General features: G+C 44.9%; 1 protein-coding gene across 2 annotated transcripts; it reads left to right on the top strand.

The window, feature by feature from the left end:
- Nucleotides 1–4,430: 4,430 nt before the first annotated feature.
- Nucleotides 4,431–17,878, top strand: LOC307199087 (uncharacterized protein). Of its 2 annotated transcripts, none has more exons than XM_079946702.1 (6): nucleotides 4,431–4,538; nucleotides 11,619–12,117; nucleotides 12,252–12,333; nucleotides 12,593–12,675; nucleotides 13,349–13,475; nucleotides 14,038–17,878. In XM_079946702.1, exons 2-6 carry the CDS (start codon nucleotides 11,704–11,706, stop codon nucleotides 15,711–15,713), a joined length of 2,382 nt encoding a protein of 793 aa, XP_079802828.1. In that variant the 5' UTR covers nucleotides 4,431–4,538; nucleotides 11,619–11,703; the 3' UTR covers nucleotides 15,714–17,878. The 2 variants fall into 2 exon arrangements, with proteins under 2 accessions (XP_079802828.1, XP_079802829.1); XM_079946703.1 differs by lacking the exon at nucleotides 4,431–4,538 and adding an exon at nucleotides 9,202–9,504.

Here is a 17,878-nt window from a genome sequence, read left to right as displayed (position 1 = left end):
TGGATGAGGAAGTGTTTTGCTTCATGGTGATCAACAGCCTGAATCAGACTTACAAAACGGTTGCCAGTCAGCTGGGGTCTCTCCCAGCGCAAGATCTAACGTCGGACAGGGTCTTTGCCGTGGTTCTTTGTGAACATGACAGACTTGCCGCCCTGGAAGTGAAGGACAGGGGGAGGGGAGAACGGAGTTCAGACACCCCCACTGCTGTAGCTACTGGAGGAGACGCCGTAGCTTTGAACGTTGTCCGATGCCACAATTGTGGACAGACTGGGCATCTTCAGCGGTACTGCAGGAAGCCACGTCAGAACAAAGGAGCCAAGGGAAGCTCCACGAAGTCTGAGGCGTCAGACAAAGGTCATACCATCTCACAGGCGAAGCCTGCAAAGGCTTTGATGTCGCTAAAAGCCACACCACAAGTGGGGAATTCCTTCGTTTTAGACACGGGAGCGACGGTTCACATGACCCATCGTAGGGATTTGTTTTCGTCGTTTGAGAAGCAAAGCTTCGTTGTACAACAAGCCAACGGTCAAGAGCTGGAAGCCACCGGAATTGGGACTGTGTATCTTAAAAGTCTGAACTTGACTATAAACGATGTTTATTTGGTTCCAGAGTTGAAGTACAATCTGCTCAGCGTTTCGCAGATTGCCAAGAAGGGACTAAAACTGTCCTATGATGATCAACACTGCGAGATCTACAAAGATGGAGAGTTGTATCTTTCTGCCAAAGAGAAAGATGGACTGTATTTGTTGACTTTTAATCAAAGTGATTACATGGAATGTAATTCTTGTGATTCTAACATGATTTCTTTTGCAGGTGTAGCCAAGAAGAACGCCAAGCAGGTCACCTCGAGGGTCGACAGGGCATTTCAGCGGGTGTATGCTGATGTGATTGGTCCTTTAGCACCATCTAGAGGCAATGCAAAGTATTACCTAATATGTGTTGATTCTTTTACAGGTTTTGTCTGGATTTATCTTTTGGAGAGACCGAAAGAAGCCTTAGAAAGGTTTAAAGAGTTTTGTGACAAGGTTAAAAATATGCATGATGCTGACATAGATTGTCTTTGCACAGATGAGAAGCCAATTTTTCTCTTACAGGATTTCCAGAGGTTCCTGAAGAAGAAAGGGATAAGACACAAAATTGCAGCTTCCGAAGAAGCTTGGAACAGATGTGTCTGTGTTAGGGTGAACAAAGAATTGCAAAAGGGAATGCATGCGCAATTGCTTAGTTCACATCTGCCACATGAGTACTGGGCTGAGTCGCTAATGTCGTATTGTTACACGTGGTTGAGAAAGTTTTCAAAAGAGTTGGGATGTTCTCCTTTTGAGAAACTGTTCCACAGAAAACCTTCTGTTGCCCATTTCAAGGTTTTTGGGTCTCATGTGAGGACAGAAGCTCCGGGTGGAGTAAAGAATGCCAGAGGCATTTTTGTGGGTTATGAAAAGGGTCTCTACAGAGTAATTTTGTCTGAATCTGGTAAGGTGATTCTCACAAAATTTCTAGAGAGTGCTCCTGAAAAGGAGAGAGTGATTGTTCACACATTTCCCACAGGAGATGATGATGATTCTGATGATGATGATGATGAGTTTGATCTTATTGAGTTCAGTAGTACTGATGATGACAGCGATAGCTCAGACAGCTCAGTTGTCACAGTCATTGAGAAGAAATCTCACACAATGACTAGACCCTCAGAAGAGGAGGATGAACCACTGATTAAGCTTAGTACTGGTTCTCCAGAGAGTTCAGAGGCTGAACCAGAAAGCAGAGAAGAGCAGCACCTCTTACGTAGGTCTGAGAGAGCAACGAAGGGTGTACCACCCAAGAGGTATTCAAAGGAGTTTGCAAACCTAGCTATTGCATGTGTTGCTGTTGTAAACGACCAAGGTCAAATTGAAGCTGTGTCTGAGTCAGAGACAAAGGCACAACAGAGAGTTATTAACCAAGGTAATGCAGATGCACTCATTCCTTGGAAGTCACACAACCAGAGAGGTACATTGGTAAAACCAGTGGCGGGTAGTTCCAAGGGTGGAACTGAAACAACAGGGGAGTGTTATAAGTATAACAACTGTTTGTTTTCTTCTCTGGATGACGCTTTGCTCGCAGCACGCATTGATACTTTAGGGGGAGTATGTTATTCTAAAGCAGCAATGCAGCAGCAAGCAAAGGCTCTAGCAGCCAAGTCAGCTGCTTGTGGCTGGAAAGCCAAACAGGATGTGTGTGACTGTTGCCATGGAAACAAAGGGGCAGTCCATTCTGTATTGAGCACCGGATGTTAGCTCAGTGTGTGTCATATGACCTGTACAGGATGTACATAGGTGGAGTTTGGAGTTTCTCTCTGTTTGTTGAAGAGAGCGGACATCTTTTACTGTTTGACTGCTGAAGACAGGAATAAAACATGTAGATACATTTCTGTCTGTGTCTGATTCCCCTCCCTGGGGATATGCTGGAGAGCAGGGAGGAGGAGAGCAATTGGTGTGTTTTTCTCACAGCCTGAGGAAAATCGCCGGAACGGACCTCAAGTGTTTTTACTGCCGGGAGTCGCCGGAGGGAGGTCAAAAGAATTCAGCCGGTGCCTCGAGAGATAGGCACATACCTCTGATCGGCCCTGAATTCTGACATGGGAAGGAGAACAGCTCTTGAGGACCACAGCGCACACACCCTCTAGCCTGGTGGTCAAATTGCTCCAGGTCAATCACAGTTCTGACTTCATTCGTTGACTGGAAACACAGAAAGGCAGGAGGAACTAAGCTCTTTCATCTCACAGAAAACCCTTCGGCTGCCTGCATTGTAAGTTTTCTTTTTGGAGGGTTAGAGTCTTACTGTACTTCTCATTATTCCTTTTTTTGTTTATTTTGTTTTTTCTTAAAGCTAGGGTAAGTGCTGTGGTGCAGTCCAGCCCTGGTTCCTAGCAAGACTCGATATTAGAACAAAGTACAGTGGTACCTCGGGTTAAGTACTACTACTACTACTACTACTACTACTACTAATAATTTATTATTTGTACCCTGGCCATCTGGCTGGGTTTCCCCAGTCACTCTGGGCGGCTTCCACAAAGACCAAAAATACACTAAGATGTCACACATTAAAAACTTCCCTGAGGAAAGTGGCAAAGGAGTTGATTTTATATGATTGTTAAAGCTAGGTAACTTCCCTGAGCTGTCAAGTCGAAAGGATACATTTATGCATAATATTTGTAGTGTTACGGTAAAATCTGGGTGCGAGGCTGCTCTGCCACCCAGCTCGTCGGACTAAGTCCGCGGGTCCCTGCGGAGGAAAATGAGCTCAGCCGGAGACAGGAGCAAGCGGCAGAAGATCCAAGTTTATTGCGCAACAGGTTCAAGGCGAGATTGAACAGCGAGAAAGGGGTGACATGAACTTTTGAAACTTCCCTCCATGTCCCAGAATACAGTGCAAAATACATCCCAGTTACATCATGAATACATTAAAGAGAGGTTGGGTTACACAGATGACATCATGAATACATTAAGAAGAGGTTGGGTTACACAGGATTAACATATGGAGGAGGGAGGGGGGAATATGCAGAGCTGGAGATATGCGCAGATAAGCACATCCTGATGAGAAGACAATGGTCCATGTACTGGCATTGCCCGGAGGAAAGGCTTGGCAGAGTGATTGGACAGGATTAGGGTCTTGACACCTTGCCTGAGGGATTATGGAGGACAGGGGAGGGGTGATGGAGTCCTAGAGAAATTGAGCAAACTGGCACGTTGAGTTTCTATGAATGTTATAGATTTTAGCCCCTTCTGACATTGACAATTGGAAATAAATGGATATATTGTAGCGAAGAAGAAGGTGAAGAAGACATGCCCCCCCTTCCGTATCAGTAGCATTTAACAAGATGTGCCCCACCCCCGTAATTTCCGTAACAGGAGGAACTCAGAGTCATAACAAACACCCTGCAGGATCAGGCCACAGGAGTCCCCGCTCTGCTCCTTGCTCAGCCCCCAGGCATGATCGGAATAAGCCTCCCACGCATCCTCTCTGGGACTCCCCTTCTCCCCATTGCACCCCTAAGGGGGGAGAGAGAAGAGACTCGCTTGGCTTGCAAAGAGAGACAAAAGCCAAGGAATTGGGCTCTGGAGGACCTGCCTCTCCCCCGCCTTTCTTTCCTCTCCTCTCCTTTCTAGGAATCCAGCGCGGCTCCTTTTAACCCTTGCAAAGCCGAGACACAAAGCTTCCCCCCCCCCCGCACTTTCTCTCTTGAAAGCAGGAGCCCCGTGCATTGGCACACCCGGAGAGCATTCATTGGGGGGGGGCAAAGCAGGGAGCAGTTCAGATCCCAGACCAGAGGGGCCCCCAAAATAAAACCTCCTGGGCAGAGGGAGGGAGGGAGGGAGGGGCGAGCTCGGCTTTGCAAGGGTTACAAGGCACTGATCTGCACTCCTAGAGAGGACAGGCAAGACAGGGGGGCAGGTCCTCCACTGCAACAGCCCCCCCCCCCGCTTCCTGCAAAGGGAGGCTGGTGCTTTTTGTCTTGTCTGCGGAGCAAGCGCTGCCTCCGTGGCGCATTCCGGGATCTGGTGAGTCTGGGGGAGAGGGGACTGCAGGGGGGGTGTACTGGGGGGGTGGCTGCTCAGCTAATATAGGTGGGGACCCCCAAGTCTGGGAGCAGAGGGTCCTGCCCTAGCCTTGCAGGAAAAGGCAGGGAGGGGACGTGTTTGCAGGAAGCCTGGCGCTCTGGCCTTCCTTAGGACCCCCAGGCTGCTGCTTGCTACTGGGGGGGGGGCGTGTCTCTGGGTCAGGGGAAAAGAGCAGGCAGGGAAGCCTGATCAGGATCAGCCACAGGGACGAGCAGAGGCTGCAGCCGGACGGGGCGTGAAAGAATTATTATTATTATTATTATTATTATTATTATTATTATTATTATTTTATTATTTATACCCCGCCCATCTAGCTGGGCCTCGCCAGCCACTCTGGGCGGCTTCCATAGAAACCAAAAATACAGTAAAATATCACACGTTAAAAACAGGGCTGCCTTAAGATGTCTTCTGAATGTCAGGTAGTTGTTTATCGCTTTGACATCTGATGGGAGGGCGTTCCACAGGGCAGGTGCCACTACCGAGAAGGCCCTCTGCCTGGTTCCCTGTAGCCTCACTTCTCGCAATGAGGGAACCGCCAGAAGGCCCTCGGCGCTGGACCTCAGCGTCCGGGCAGAATGATGAAGGTGGAGACGCTCCTTCAGGTATACTGGACTGAGGCCGTTTAGGGCTTTAAAGGTCAGCACCAACACTTTGAATTGTGCTCGGAAACATACTGGGAGCCAATGTAGGTCTTTCAGGACCGGTGTTATGTGGTCTCGGCGGTCGCTCCCAGTCACCAGTCTAGCTGCCGCATTCTGGATTAGTTATAGTTTCCGGGTCACCTTCAAAGGTAGCCCCAAGTAGAGCACATTACAGTAGTCCAAGCGGGAGATAACTAGAGCATGCACCACTCTGGCAAGACAGTCCGCGGGCAGGTAGGGTCTCAGCCTGCGTACCAGGTGGAGCTGGTAAACAGCTGCCCTGGATGCAGAATTGACCTGCGCCTCCATGGACAGCTGTGAGTCCAAAATGACTCCCAGGCTGCGCACCTGGTCCTTCAGGGACACAGTTACCCCATTCAGGACCAGGGAATCCTCCACACCTGCCCGCCTCCTGTCCCCCAGAAACAGTACTTCTGTCTTGTCAGGATTCAACCTCAATCTGTTAGCCGCCATCCATCCTCCAACCGCCTCCAGACACTCACACAGGACCTTCACCGCCTTCACTGGTTCTGATTATATACACAAAAGATCAAAGGAAAACCTGATCTGTGCAATCCATCAATAAGGAAGGCGGAGAGGGGGAGGGCTGCCTCTGCCCCAGCTATAATTCCCAGATTTCCCTGGCATGAAGCACAAATTCTTAGATCCCTTTTTTGGGGGGGAGGGTTCTTAGCAACCCTCAGCATCCTTAACTGGGAGACCCTCTCCCACCAGCTCCCTCTGCCTGGGCTATACAACAACAACAATAACAACAACAACAACAACATATTATTATTATTTATACCCCGCCCATCTGGCTGGGTTTCCCCAGCCACTCTGGGCGGCTTCAAACAAAATATTAAAATACAGTAATGCATCAAACATTAAAAGCTTCCCTAAACAGGGCTGCCTTCAGATGTCTTCTAAAAGTCTGGTAGTTGGTGTTCTCTTGGACATCTGGTGGGAGGGCGTTCCACAGGGCGGGCGCCACCACCGAGAAGGCCCTCTGCCTGGTTCCCTATAATTCCCAGAGTTTCCTGGCAAAAAGATTGAATTGCTCAGACACTCTTAAGGGGGGCATGCCCTAGGAACTCCCAGCACCTTTTACAAACTACGGTTCCCAGGATTCTTTGGACTCTTTAAAGTGGTCTCATCCTGCTTTGCAGATGCAGTGCAGAGAGGGGCCTGGGAGTGTGTGTTGTGTTTTTGTGTGTTTTTTTAATAACTTTTTATTGGGTTTTATGAACAGGGATCATCAGAAGAATAAAGGATAAGGGAAAACAAAAGACTGAATCTTCTCTGCATCACAAAAATAGCATAATAAATGGACAGGAATATCTTCACTGCATGGTTCATTATTATTGGAGTGTCTGAGCTCTCAGTTCATGAATTGGTTTAAGCTAAAGCAGAAAAGGGGGAAACAGGACAGAGCAGAGTTAACAGATAACATTGAGCATCTTATAGCCAAAGGCCTGGCCAGGAGCCCCTGGGGTTGGCGCTGAGGTCAAGTGTGAAAAATAGTCATTTTTCCTCCTATTGAAATTGAAATACTTTATTGTCACTTGTACAACTTGTATACAGTGAGATTACACTAGCACCCCCCCACTCAGCTCTCTTAGTTTACTGAAAGTCAGTTGCCCTGTTGTTCTCTTTTCATTCAGCAGCCTAACAGCCCACAGATAGAAGCTGTTCTTTACCCTGTTGGCGTGACTAATCCTGCTTCTATATCTTCTGCCCGAGGGCAGGAGATCAAGAAAGTGCCGGCCAGGGTGTGAATCATCCCTGAGAATTTTCCTCACTCTCCTGAGGCGATGTTCTTCTGTACAGGACAGCCCATAATATCTTGTGCAGCATTCACCACCCTCTGTAGGTGCTTCCTATCAGATGATGTCAAACCAGCGTTCCACACCGTGATGCAGTATAAAAGGACACTTTCTATTGTGTCCTTCTATTGTGTCCTGTTGTGTAGAAGGAGATCATCAAATGTTGATTGACATCGTTCTTCTGCAATACTCTGAGGAGATGGAGTCTCTGTTGGGCTTTCTTAACCACCTGGGTTGTGTTGATTTTCCAAGTAAGGCCTTCACTGAGATAAACTCCTAGGACTTTAAAGGAAGAGACTCTCTCCACACAGCGGGGCTAGTTCTCCTCTCTTCCTCTGAAAGTCCAACACCATCTCCTTTGTTTTGCTGATATTAAGGTGCAAGTTGTTCCCTAGGCACCATGGAGATATTTTTTGGACCTCCCCTCTATACGCTGATTCGTCTCCACCTGTTATTAAACCCATTATGGTGGTGTCATCTGCAAACTTAATAATTGCAGTAGACGGGTCAGATGATACACAATCGTATGTATACAATGAATACAGGTAGGGACAGCACACATCCCTATGTTACCAATGAAACAATATCAAGTAATTGGTCTATTGATGAGCATGGGTTCAAAGTGAAGATAGTAGTTTATGTTTAAATTCATATTTAGATCAACCAGGTGCAGCCCAATCCTGAAGGGGTGGGGATATTCCTGGGGAGGGTTTTTTTCTCCCTTTCGTGATGCTGTGTGTGTAGCTTAGTGATGCCAAAACCTGGAAGGGGAGTTATGGCGGTAGAAAAGGAGGCATTTCTTCAGATTCTTGGGGACCTAAGTGAACCCCTGGTGTGAACACCTCAAATTGGGCCCCCAAATGACCAAAAACAGGAATGAAATGTGTTTTCAAGAGCTGTTGAGGAGATTCAATAAGGAGGGGCAGATCCGTGGAGGCCACCTTGAGCTCTGGAGGAAAAAGATGGGGGGGGGGAATGTCGTTAATAAAGAGAGGGAACCCAGCCGATAATGTGGTTGCTCCATTTTGGACCAGGTTGTGAGTTGTTGTAGCAGAACCCACCACTAGCCACCGATTAATAACGCGGCAGACTCACCCCGCTAACTGCCCCCCATGAAATATAGCGGATCCACCGCTTGGCAGGCCAATTACATGCATTTCTGCAATTTCCCACAGGCTACCTTGTGAGGATCTTGTGTGAGGGAAAACTTAGTGATTTAGAGTCTTAGGAAAGAGCTGAACGAACAAGAACAGTTTTATTGACAAAAAGAAGAGGTTTGTGAAACCAATTGGGGTCAGGAGATGCGTTCTTTCAAACAGAAATTAGCTTATTTCTTAAACTAAATAGAAAGATGTCACTGCACAGCTTTTCTTAAACTTCAGTTGCTAAAAGCTCACTTGTTGCACTTCAGTTGGAAGTTCAGGTTTCTACCATAGGAGGTAAAAGAATTAACTCTGTTTCTGTTCATTTACTTAGTTATGAGCAGGGTTACACTTAAATACTTTTAATACAGCGCAGCTTCCTTCTCAGCCTAATACTTTGGTTCCTGAGCGAGGGGCACTTTTTCCCCCCCCCCATCCGCCTCTCTCTTAGTCATCCCACTCCTGAGGGATTTCCCACAGACCCAGGGGATCCTCTCAGGCCTTGTTCTTGGTTTGGGGGGGCAGTCTCCTTTTCCTAGGAGATCTCTCCCCTCCTGACTGGAAGGAGACCCTGGCTTAGTCCATTTTCCCACAGATTCTCCCTCTCCTGCCTCCTCAGACTCAGCCCTCCAGATTAATTCCTGCCTCCATACTCTCCCCAGACCCTCCGCTGGGTCGTCTTCCTCTCTAAGCTGTGAGACTCCTTCTTCTGGCTGTAGAGATTCTCCTCTCAGATCAGAGCCAGTTCTCCCTCAGAAAAGAGCCTCTCCGAATAATAATAATAATAATAATAATAATAATAATAATAATAATCAATAATAAAATCCCCACCTCCCCACTTAGATCAGAGCCAGTTCTCCCTCAGTCAGAGCCTCTTTGAATAATGATGATGATGATGATGATAAATCCCCCTCTCAGATCAGGCCCTGTCCAACTCTTTCCCTCCGAAAAGGCTCCTTGGATTTTCCCTCCAAAAGGGCTGGCAGCCAATCAGAGAGAGAGAGAGAGAGAGACGCCCGCCCTCTGGCGGAATCTCTGAGGCGCTGCCTCCCCCGAGTGTCCCTCACAGTTGCCTTCAAGGGCAGCTGCTCCACATGGAGGGTCTTGCGATGCCCCACCTGATCCTGAGTGGGGAGCCCCATGGCCTCTTCCGCTCTGCCCCAAGGGACGGTGGCTGGCAAAGGAGCTGGAGCTAGAAATGGGCCCTGGTCCGTCACTGAGGCCACCTGAGCCTCCAGGGGTCGTGTGGGATGCAGGAGAACAGCCAGAGATATATGGCTGGGGGTGGGGAATACGCTATGTACCATTATTATTATTATTATTATTATTAATAATAATAATAATAATAATAAAAATAATATTGATTACCTGTGCTTGACCCTAAGTTCCCAGGACAGTATACACAATATTAAGCCCAGTTTAAAACCACTTGCAATCACAGAAAGAAGATTACACCTAATTAACTTGTTTTTAAGTGGTGTCCTTTGACCCCGCCCACTTGGCCCTCAGGAAAACAACAACAACAACAATTTTATTATTTATACCCTGCCCATTTGGGGGTACCCCACCCCATTACCATGTCTTTAGAGTGTTGCAGATTCCAAGTGCTAGAAAACGAGAGAGAAGCAGGAAAGAAATTGTCCCTAAAGTAGGGGTGGGAGGGAGAGCAACTTTTGAGGATCCCAGGGTTAGGACCCCCACTCTAGATTAGTATCCAAATTACACTCCGTATTCGATCGACTCATATGTCGACTTCGCTCTTTGACTGAAAATACAGAAAGGCAGGGACAACCAGGCTGCTTCATCTCACAGAAATCCCTTTAGTTGCCTGCATATTTTGCATGGTCACTTTCTTTCCAGGAGGGCTGGAGGATTATTTATTTATATATTTATTCAGATTTTTAAAAATTACAATTATCAAACAACCAACATAAAAAGAGAATTCCGAAGGATCTCCTGAACTTCCCTCCATCCCTTGGTGGGTCCTTATATTAACCTTTTCCTTCTGCATTTTGTCTATTAATCCAAATCTTTTAAATCTGTTATAGCCGAAATTCAACATTAAACCAGAAGTGTTATTCTAATCCTACTAATAATTTTAGTTGTTTACAATGGTTTTTTAGGTAAATTATAGATTTTCCCCATTCCTTATTAAAATTTGGGTCTTCCTGGTTTCTGATTCTTCCGGTCATTTTTGCCAATTGGGCATAGTCCATCAACTTAATCTTCCATTCTTCTCTGGTATGAAGAAGACTCTGTCTTCTTTCCATCTCTGGGCTAATAACATCCGAGCAGCAGTGGTCACATACATAAATAGTCTTTTCTGATCTGTTGGAATTTGAGCACTTAGAATTCCTAAAAGAAAAGCTTCGAGTTTTCTAAAAAAGGTTATTTTAAACATTCTTTCCCCCGTTTATTATATACCATCTCCCAGAATTCTTTTACTACCTTACATGTGCCTTCTTTTTCCTTACATTTCCAGCATGTATTTGATCTTGTTTTGTACATTTTAGCTAGTTTACCAGGAGTTAAATACCAAAGATACATCATTTTCATAAAATTTTCTTTCAATGTATAACATGCTTCAAATCTCAGCTCCATAGCTTCTCCCATGCTGTAAGTTGTATATTATATCCAAAGTCCTTCGTCCAGTGTATCATAAATGATTTAACCTGTTCATCTTTCGTATGCTATTCTAATATTAATATTTTAATATTAATTTATACATTTTTGAAAGAAATTTAGTCTTGTTTTCTAACAGCTCTCTTTCAGATTTAGGGGTTTTATTAAGAAGACCTTTCTTTTAATCCATCTTAAATATATCATTTAGCTCATGGTATTGTAACTGATCAGTTAATTCTTCTCTTATACTCTCAAACCTCTTAAATCTTAGTTGATGTCCTACTTCCATTAACAGTTCTTTGTAAGTTGCCCAGTCATTTCTCATACTGAATTTTTTCAAAGATATCGCTTCCTGTGGGGAAAGCCACCATGGTGTTTTTTGCTGTAATAGATTTTTATATTTTCTTTATACTTCATAAACCGATTTTCTTACTACATGATTTAGGAAAGCTGTATGTACTTTAACCTTCTTGTACCACAAAAGTGCATGCCAGCCTTATCTATTTTCATGAACTTCGAGATCTAAAATGTGTTTTTAAATAATATACATTCCCTTAGCCAGCATAAACAGGATGCTTCATAATATAATCTTAAATCCGGCAGGGAGAATCCACATCTATCTTTAGAATCTATCAAAGGAGGGCTTCCTTTGTCAAAGAAAGCTCAGACTCTGGGCTGTGGTGGAATCCAGCCCTGGTTTCTAGTAAGACTTATCCATGCTTGCTCAGGGAAACTTTTTCTTCTCCTGACCGTGTATTAGTCTTATAACAAAACAATGTATTTGCTTTGTAGGATTTGCTAGAGCCTCTCATTAGGACAAACAGAACTGGGAAGAAGACCAATCTTCCGATCTCTTGGAGGCTTCCTGTGAGCCCAGATGGATGAGCTAGACTCAGCTGGCCCTGAAGCAGGACGAGGCCATGCCAACAAAACTGAGAGCAGTGGGGGATTATGGGAAATCTCCATCCAAAAGATCCTGGGTGAGGAGGACACCCTCTACTCAGATGTGCAGAGCCAGCGGTTCAGGCAGTTCTGCTACCAGGAGGCCGAAGGACCCCGAGAAGTTTGCAGCCGACTCTACTGCCTTTTCCGTCAGTGGTTGAAGCCAGAACGGCGTACGAAAGCCGAGATGCTGGACCTGGTGATCTTGGAGCAGTTCCTGGCTGTTCTTCCGCCAGAGATGGAGAACTGGGTGAGGGAATGCGGAGCTGAGACCAGTTCCCAGGCGGTGGCCCTGGCCGAAGGTTTCCTGCTGAGTCAGGCAGAGGAGAGGAAGCAGGCAGAGCAGCAGGTGAGAGAAACTTTCCTCAGGATACCCTCAAGGGGCTCTGAATGATATGAGAGATCCATATTTTTTTTGTCTCTGCCACTCCTTTTCTAATCTTTCCCCTCAATCTCTGTTTTGAATCCTTGTTGCTATATCAGGGAACGGACATCTTTGCAGAAACTGACCCTGATTCCCCTGAGGCAGAGAGGACTGCATTGGACACTAGAGACGCACCCCTGGGTAAGACGGAGTTTTTTCTCAGTCTGGTCACATTCTTTTCAGTCTGTGGGTTCTTTTCATATTTTTGAGGATACTTGGGGTCAAGAGCCTAAAGGAGGGGATATGTATTTTTGCACAACTAAAATACGAAATGGGTACCAACATCAAAATGCACTCAGCTGGTGGCACTTTTTTGAAGGCCCATCTGTAGTTAGAGGTGCACTGCTTCACCTCTGAGAGCACACACCCGTGGCTTCCCACTTACCTTTATCTCTCGCAGGTGACAGAAGGATGCTGGCAAGACCTGCTTATCCATCTTTTCATGGTGGTAAAGGAGTAGCAGCAGCTGTGGAACCTGATCAGGTAGGAAGAAGGAGCATTGTGGGGAAAGAGGCTGAGGGGCGGGGCAGCCAGGGTGCCTCTGGGCCAGGATGAACCTCTTTCCTCTTGGCTTCTGTCAGAGCTGCCATTAACAAAGGCTGAACATGCCATTCAAGGAAGTTTATGTGCTAAGAATAAAGAACAGCTGTCTCACCTTAATTTGCCTTCTGAGTGCTTGTAGTATCATTTACCACTGGTTGCAATTTTATTTATATATTGATTGTTGAATGTGAAACCATACAAAACAGTTGCCAGGAGTCACCTAAACAGCCTCATCAGTTGCACAATGGGGCTTCCCTCCCTCTCCTGCTCTCCGTGCCCCCATGCGCCCCTTGAAGCTTTAGTGCATCAGGAGGGTCCCCAACACAGAACTGCACATGGGGAGAGAAGAGAGAGAAATGCTTGCATAGACAAAATATTTTGTAGAACACAGTGTGGCGTTCCATCTATTAAAAAATAGATTAATAGCCATCATTAAAATACAAAGTAACAGAATTACATTAAGACATTAAAAGAAGCATCCATAACATGCAGCAAAAATAAATAAAAATCCATTAAAACAACACAGAAATGAACAGGCAGAAAAGAAGAAAGACATTTGTAGTGGATAATTGTTATGCTATCTCTTAGAAGATAAACTTTCTTTTTCTTGTAGGGTCCAGTGTGCTTTGAAGATGTAGCTGTTCATTTCACAGATGAGGAATGGGCGTTGCTGGATCCTGACCAGAGAGCTCTGCATAAGGAAGTAATGGGGGAGAATCGTGAGATCATAGACTCGCTTGGTAAGGCTCCCTGTTGCATCACAATATCTGTTTTGAAAATCAATACATACCTCTATGTGATGAACCTCCTATATTTTGATGGGGCTCAATAGTGCACCAACAGCATCTGGGACTCTGACACCTCTACAGCTCACCTTCAATGCACATCTACAGCTATCTACTGTTTAGTCTGCAAATTTTATTCTCCAAGTTATGCCTTTTTAAAACATAATCAGGTTGGCCTTAAATGCCTGGCCCTTTTTATAAGCTTCAGAATTATTAGGGAAGTTGATGTAGCTCCCTGGCAGGTTTTTTCGTTTTTGCTTGTGTCGGCTTTTCGTTGATCAAAGATTCCATGATGTGGCCGAACAAAATCCATCCTAGAAAAGAGCCAGGCTTTTTGAATCTCAGGTTCCCATAAATATCCCTGTTAGTGCTAGTAAACTAAGGGAGTGAACCCTGTAAGAGCTCACATCTAACTCCCTTCAGTACTTAATCTATCACATGTGTTTATGAGCAATGTTCAGTAATTTGGGGCTCCATTTCTTGCCGAGGCTCTAATCCATTTCTCTCTTTGTTACAGGTAATGATGACTTGGAAATTAAGAATGAGGGAGACCACGACATCATCCACACAGTGGAAAAGACATATCAATATTCAGAGTTTGGACAGAGCTACAGTCAGAGTTCCCATTCCACTTCCCATCAAATAAATCCCATTTGGAAGAAACTGTATCAGTGCTTGGAATGTGGAAAGAACTTCACTTGGAAGAAAAGTCTCACGTCTCATCAAAGAATTCATACAGGGGAGAAACTATATTACTGCTTGGAATGTGGAAAGACCTTCAGCGAGAGGGGCAAGCTCATGGCCCATCAAAGAATTCATACAACAGAGAAACCATATCAGTGTTTGGAATGTGGAAAAAGCTTTAGTGAGAGGGCCAATCTCATTTCCCATCAAAGAATTCATACAGGGGAGAGACCATATCAGTGTTTGGAATGTGGGAAGAGCTTCAGTCAGAGCACTCATCTCACTTGCCATCAAAGAATCCACACTGGGGAGAAGCCCTATCAGTGCTTGGAATGTGGAAAAAGCTTCACCTGGAAGAAAAGTCTCACTTCCCATCAAAGTATTCATACAGGGGAGAAGCCATATCCGTGCTTGGAATGTGGAAAAAGCTTCAGTGAGATGGGCAAGCTCACGGCCCATCGAAGAATTCACAATGGGGAAAAAGCATATCAGTGCTTGGAATGTGGAAAAAGCTTCAATAAAAGCGCCAATCTCACATCCCATCAAAGAATTCATACAGGGGAGAAACCATATCAATGCTTGGACTGTGGAAAGAGGTTCAGTCAGAGTGCCAATCTCACAACCCATGAAAGAATTCATACAGGGGAAAAACCCTACAAGTGCTTAGAATGTGGAAAAAACTTCAGAGAGAGGGGCAATCTCACGTCCCATCAAAGAATTCACAGTGGGGAGAAACCATATCAGTGCTTGGAGTGTGGAAAGAGTTTCAGTAAGAGTGCCTATCTCACGTCCCATCAAAGAATTCATACAGGGGAGAAGCCATACCAGTGCCTGGAATGTGGAAAGTGCTTCACCTGGAAAGAAAGTCTCACTTCCCATGAAATGATCCATACAGGGGAGAAACCCTATCAGTGTTTGGAATGTGGAAAGAGCTTCAATAAGAGCACCTATCTCACATCCCATCAAATAATTCATACGGGGGAGAAGCCATATCAGTGCTTGGAATGTGGAAAGACCTTCAGTCGGAGCACCAATCTCACGGCACATCAAAGAATTCATACAGGGGAGAAACCATATCACTGCATGGAATGTGGAAAGAGCTTTACCTGGAAAGAAAGTCTCATTTCCCATCAAATAATTCATAAAGGCGAGAAACCATATCAGTGTATGGAATGTGGAAAGAGTTTCAGTGAAAGTGCCCATCTCACCGCGCATCAAATAACTCATACAAGGGAGAAACCCTATCAGTGCATGGAATGTGGAAAGAGCTTCTGTAAGAGGGCCAATCTTACTTCCCATCAGAGAATCCACACTGGGGAGAAACCCTATCAGTGCTTGGAATGTGGAAAGAGGTTTAATACAAGCACAAACTTCCGTCGACATCAAAGTATTCACCGTGGGGAGAAACCATATCAATGCTTGGAATGTGGAAAGAGCTTCAGCCAGAGCACCCATCTCACTTCCCATCACAGAACTCACAGAAGAGAGGAACAATATCATTTCTCGTAATGTGGAAACAGCTTCAGTCAGAACATCAATCTCATAACCCATAAAATAATTCATACAGGGGAGAAACCATATCAATGCTTCTAATGTGCTAAGAGCTTCAGTCAGAGAATCCATCTCATTTCCCATGAAAGATCTTCCAGAGGAGAGAATCATAAAATTGTAGCAATCGATCGACCCTGAGGTTCGTTTACCCCAATCCCCTCAAGGCTGGAATCTCAGCTAAAGTATCTCAGACTGATGGCCACGCAATCCTTCTGTGGGAATTCCCTTCCATTGTTGACTAGCTATTATGGTATTGTCTAAGTTCTTGTCTGATGTTTAGTTGGAATCTCCTTTATTGTTACTTTAATCCATGTCTTCAGGTCCTTCTCCTGGAGCAAGAGAACACAAGTTTTCTCCATCTTCCATGTGACAGCCCTTTTGATCTTAGAAGATGGCTATCGTATCTCTCTCGGGTTCCATTTGTATGTAAAGTTGTATGCACCTGTATCAAAGTAATTCATAATAATAAGTATAGTATAATAGAAGATTTAAGGTACTGTTAGCTAGGAAGGTGGGGCAGAGTGAGTTTGGAATGCTGGGGTGAGAGGTGATTGGCTGAGTTTCAAAGGAGGTTTGAATAAATACAGTGTCTGAAAAGTAGTCATAAACAATGAATGAAATATTAAAAATATACAATCAAGCTCAACAATTTCCACAACAATTGCAACAACATCTAAAATAAATATACAGGAGAAAAAAACGTAACAGCAACAGCCTCCCCACCCCGAAATCCCTACGCCCCAGAGCCTGTTCAGCAGACTCAGCCTTTGCAGCTGGAGTCAGTCTATCAGTTTGGGCCCTCCCAGGCCAGGTAGGAAAAGGCCTGCAAGGCTGAGAGCAGGTCTTCTGGAGAGGGCCAAGATGGTCTCTGGCCTCTTCAGTAGAGACAGTTGGAGGGTGGAGTGGAGTGTGAGAGTGGTGGTTGTTGTGAAGCAGCCTTGGTTAAATTAGGAATAGAGGAACAGCATTATAATACCTGTTGTTACAGTTGTAATAAAGTGACAAAAATGGAAATGGGGACATTTGAAAGCATTCGTTTACGTACACAAATTTTCTTTGAAACCTTTGTTTATTTTTTCAAAAGTCAGTTGCATTCTACCACACACCTCCTCTTCCACTACATTAGGGCTGAAGTGTTCTGGTAAGAGTGGCAGAGGAGAAAAGGCAGTTGTTTGGTGAAAGACCCAGCTCACAGCTGTGCATCTTTTACCAATGTTGATTTCAAGGCTTTATTTTAGCGTTTCTTGTCCTGGGCCCAGTCCTGTGGAACATCCTGCCACTAGAGATTCCATAGGTTCCCGCTGTGCCAACTTTTAACTGCCTGCTATTTTTGTTTCTATTCCATTAAGAGTACGTACACCGCCCAAGGGTCTATTGATGCTTGTTTTTAAATTTTATTTTTAACTTGTTTTTAATTAACTTGCTTTTAATTTTAATTTTTATTATATTAATTGGTTTTATGTTCTTATATTGCTCTAAACTGCTGTAGTATATTTTGATGATACAGCTGTCTATAAATACTTAAATGAACAATCCTGTAAGGTAGTTTAGGCTGAGAGACAGTGACTGGCTGGCCCTGAGCTTGGTAGCTGAGCAATACTCTCTCACCTCCCAGTCCTCTTAATATGACCTGTAATCCCATCATCTTTAAAATAAATGAATAAATAGAAATGATGGCTTTTGCTGCAAAATGGACAGTTAGTTGCAAGGGTAACTTTTTGCATTGTCCACAGTCACATAGGAAAACCAGACGAGAATACAGTCTTCCAAACAATAAAATCGAAATAAAGTCTTTCAGAAGTTTGTGAAAAGATGGCGCCTTGCCCCAAAGACAGTGTCCATGGTGTTGGGTTCTGCAGCTTCCAGAGAGGAATCTGGCACAGTCCATGTGCTCCTGGACTAGGGCACCCACCTTCTAAACTGGAATTAAACAACTGGTCACAGAAATCATATCACACCCTTTAACCTGCTTAGCTATTGGCTGTCCTGTTCCTTCGGTCAAGAAATCTGAAGCTGCGGGACCTCGAGTGCCACTGAGACTTTGTACACACCCTTCATTTAAAGCACATTTCCCCCGGCACACACAACCCACGCCCAAATTTATTTTGAATTGTTGGGTTTTT

This window comes from Podarcis cretensis (assembly GCF_951804945.1).
Source record: "Podarcis cretensis genome assembly, chromosome: 12".
Taxonomy (NCBI): domain Eukaryota; kingdom Metazoa; phylum Chordata; class Lepidosauria; order Squamata; family Lacertidae; genus Podarcis; species Podarcis cretensis.
Note: the sequence above shows the minus strand (reverse complement) of the source record. Positions and strands in the feature narration are given on the sequence as shown.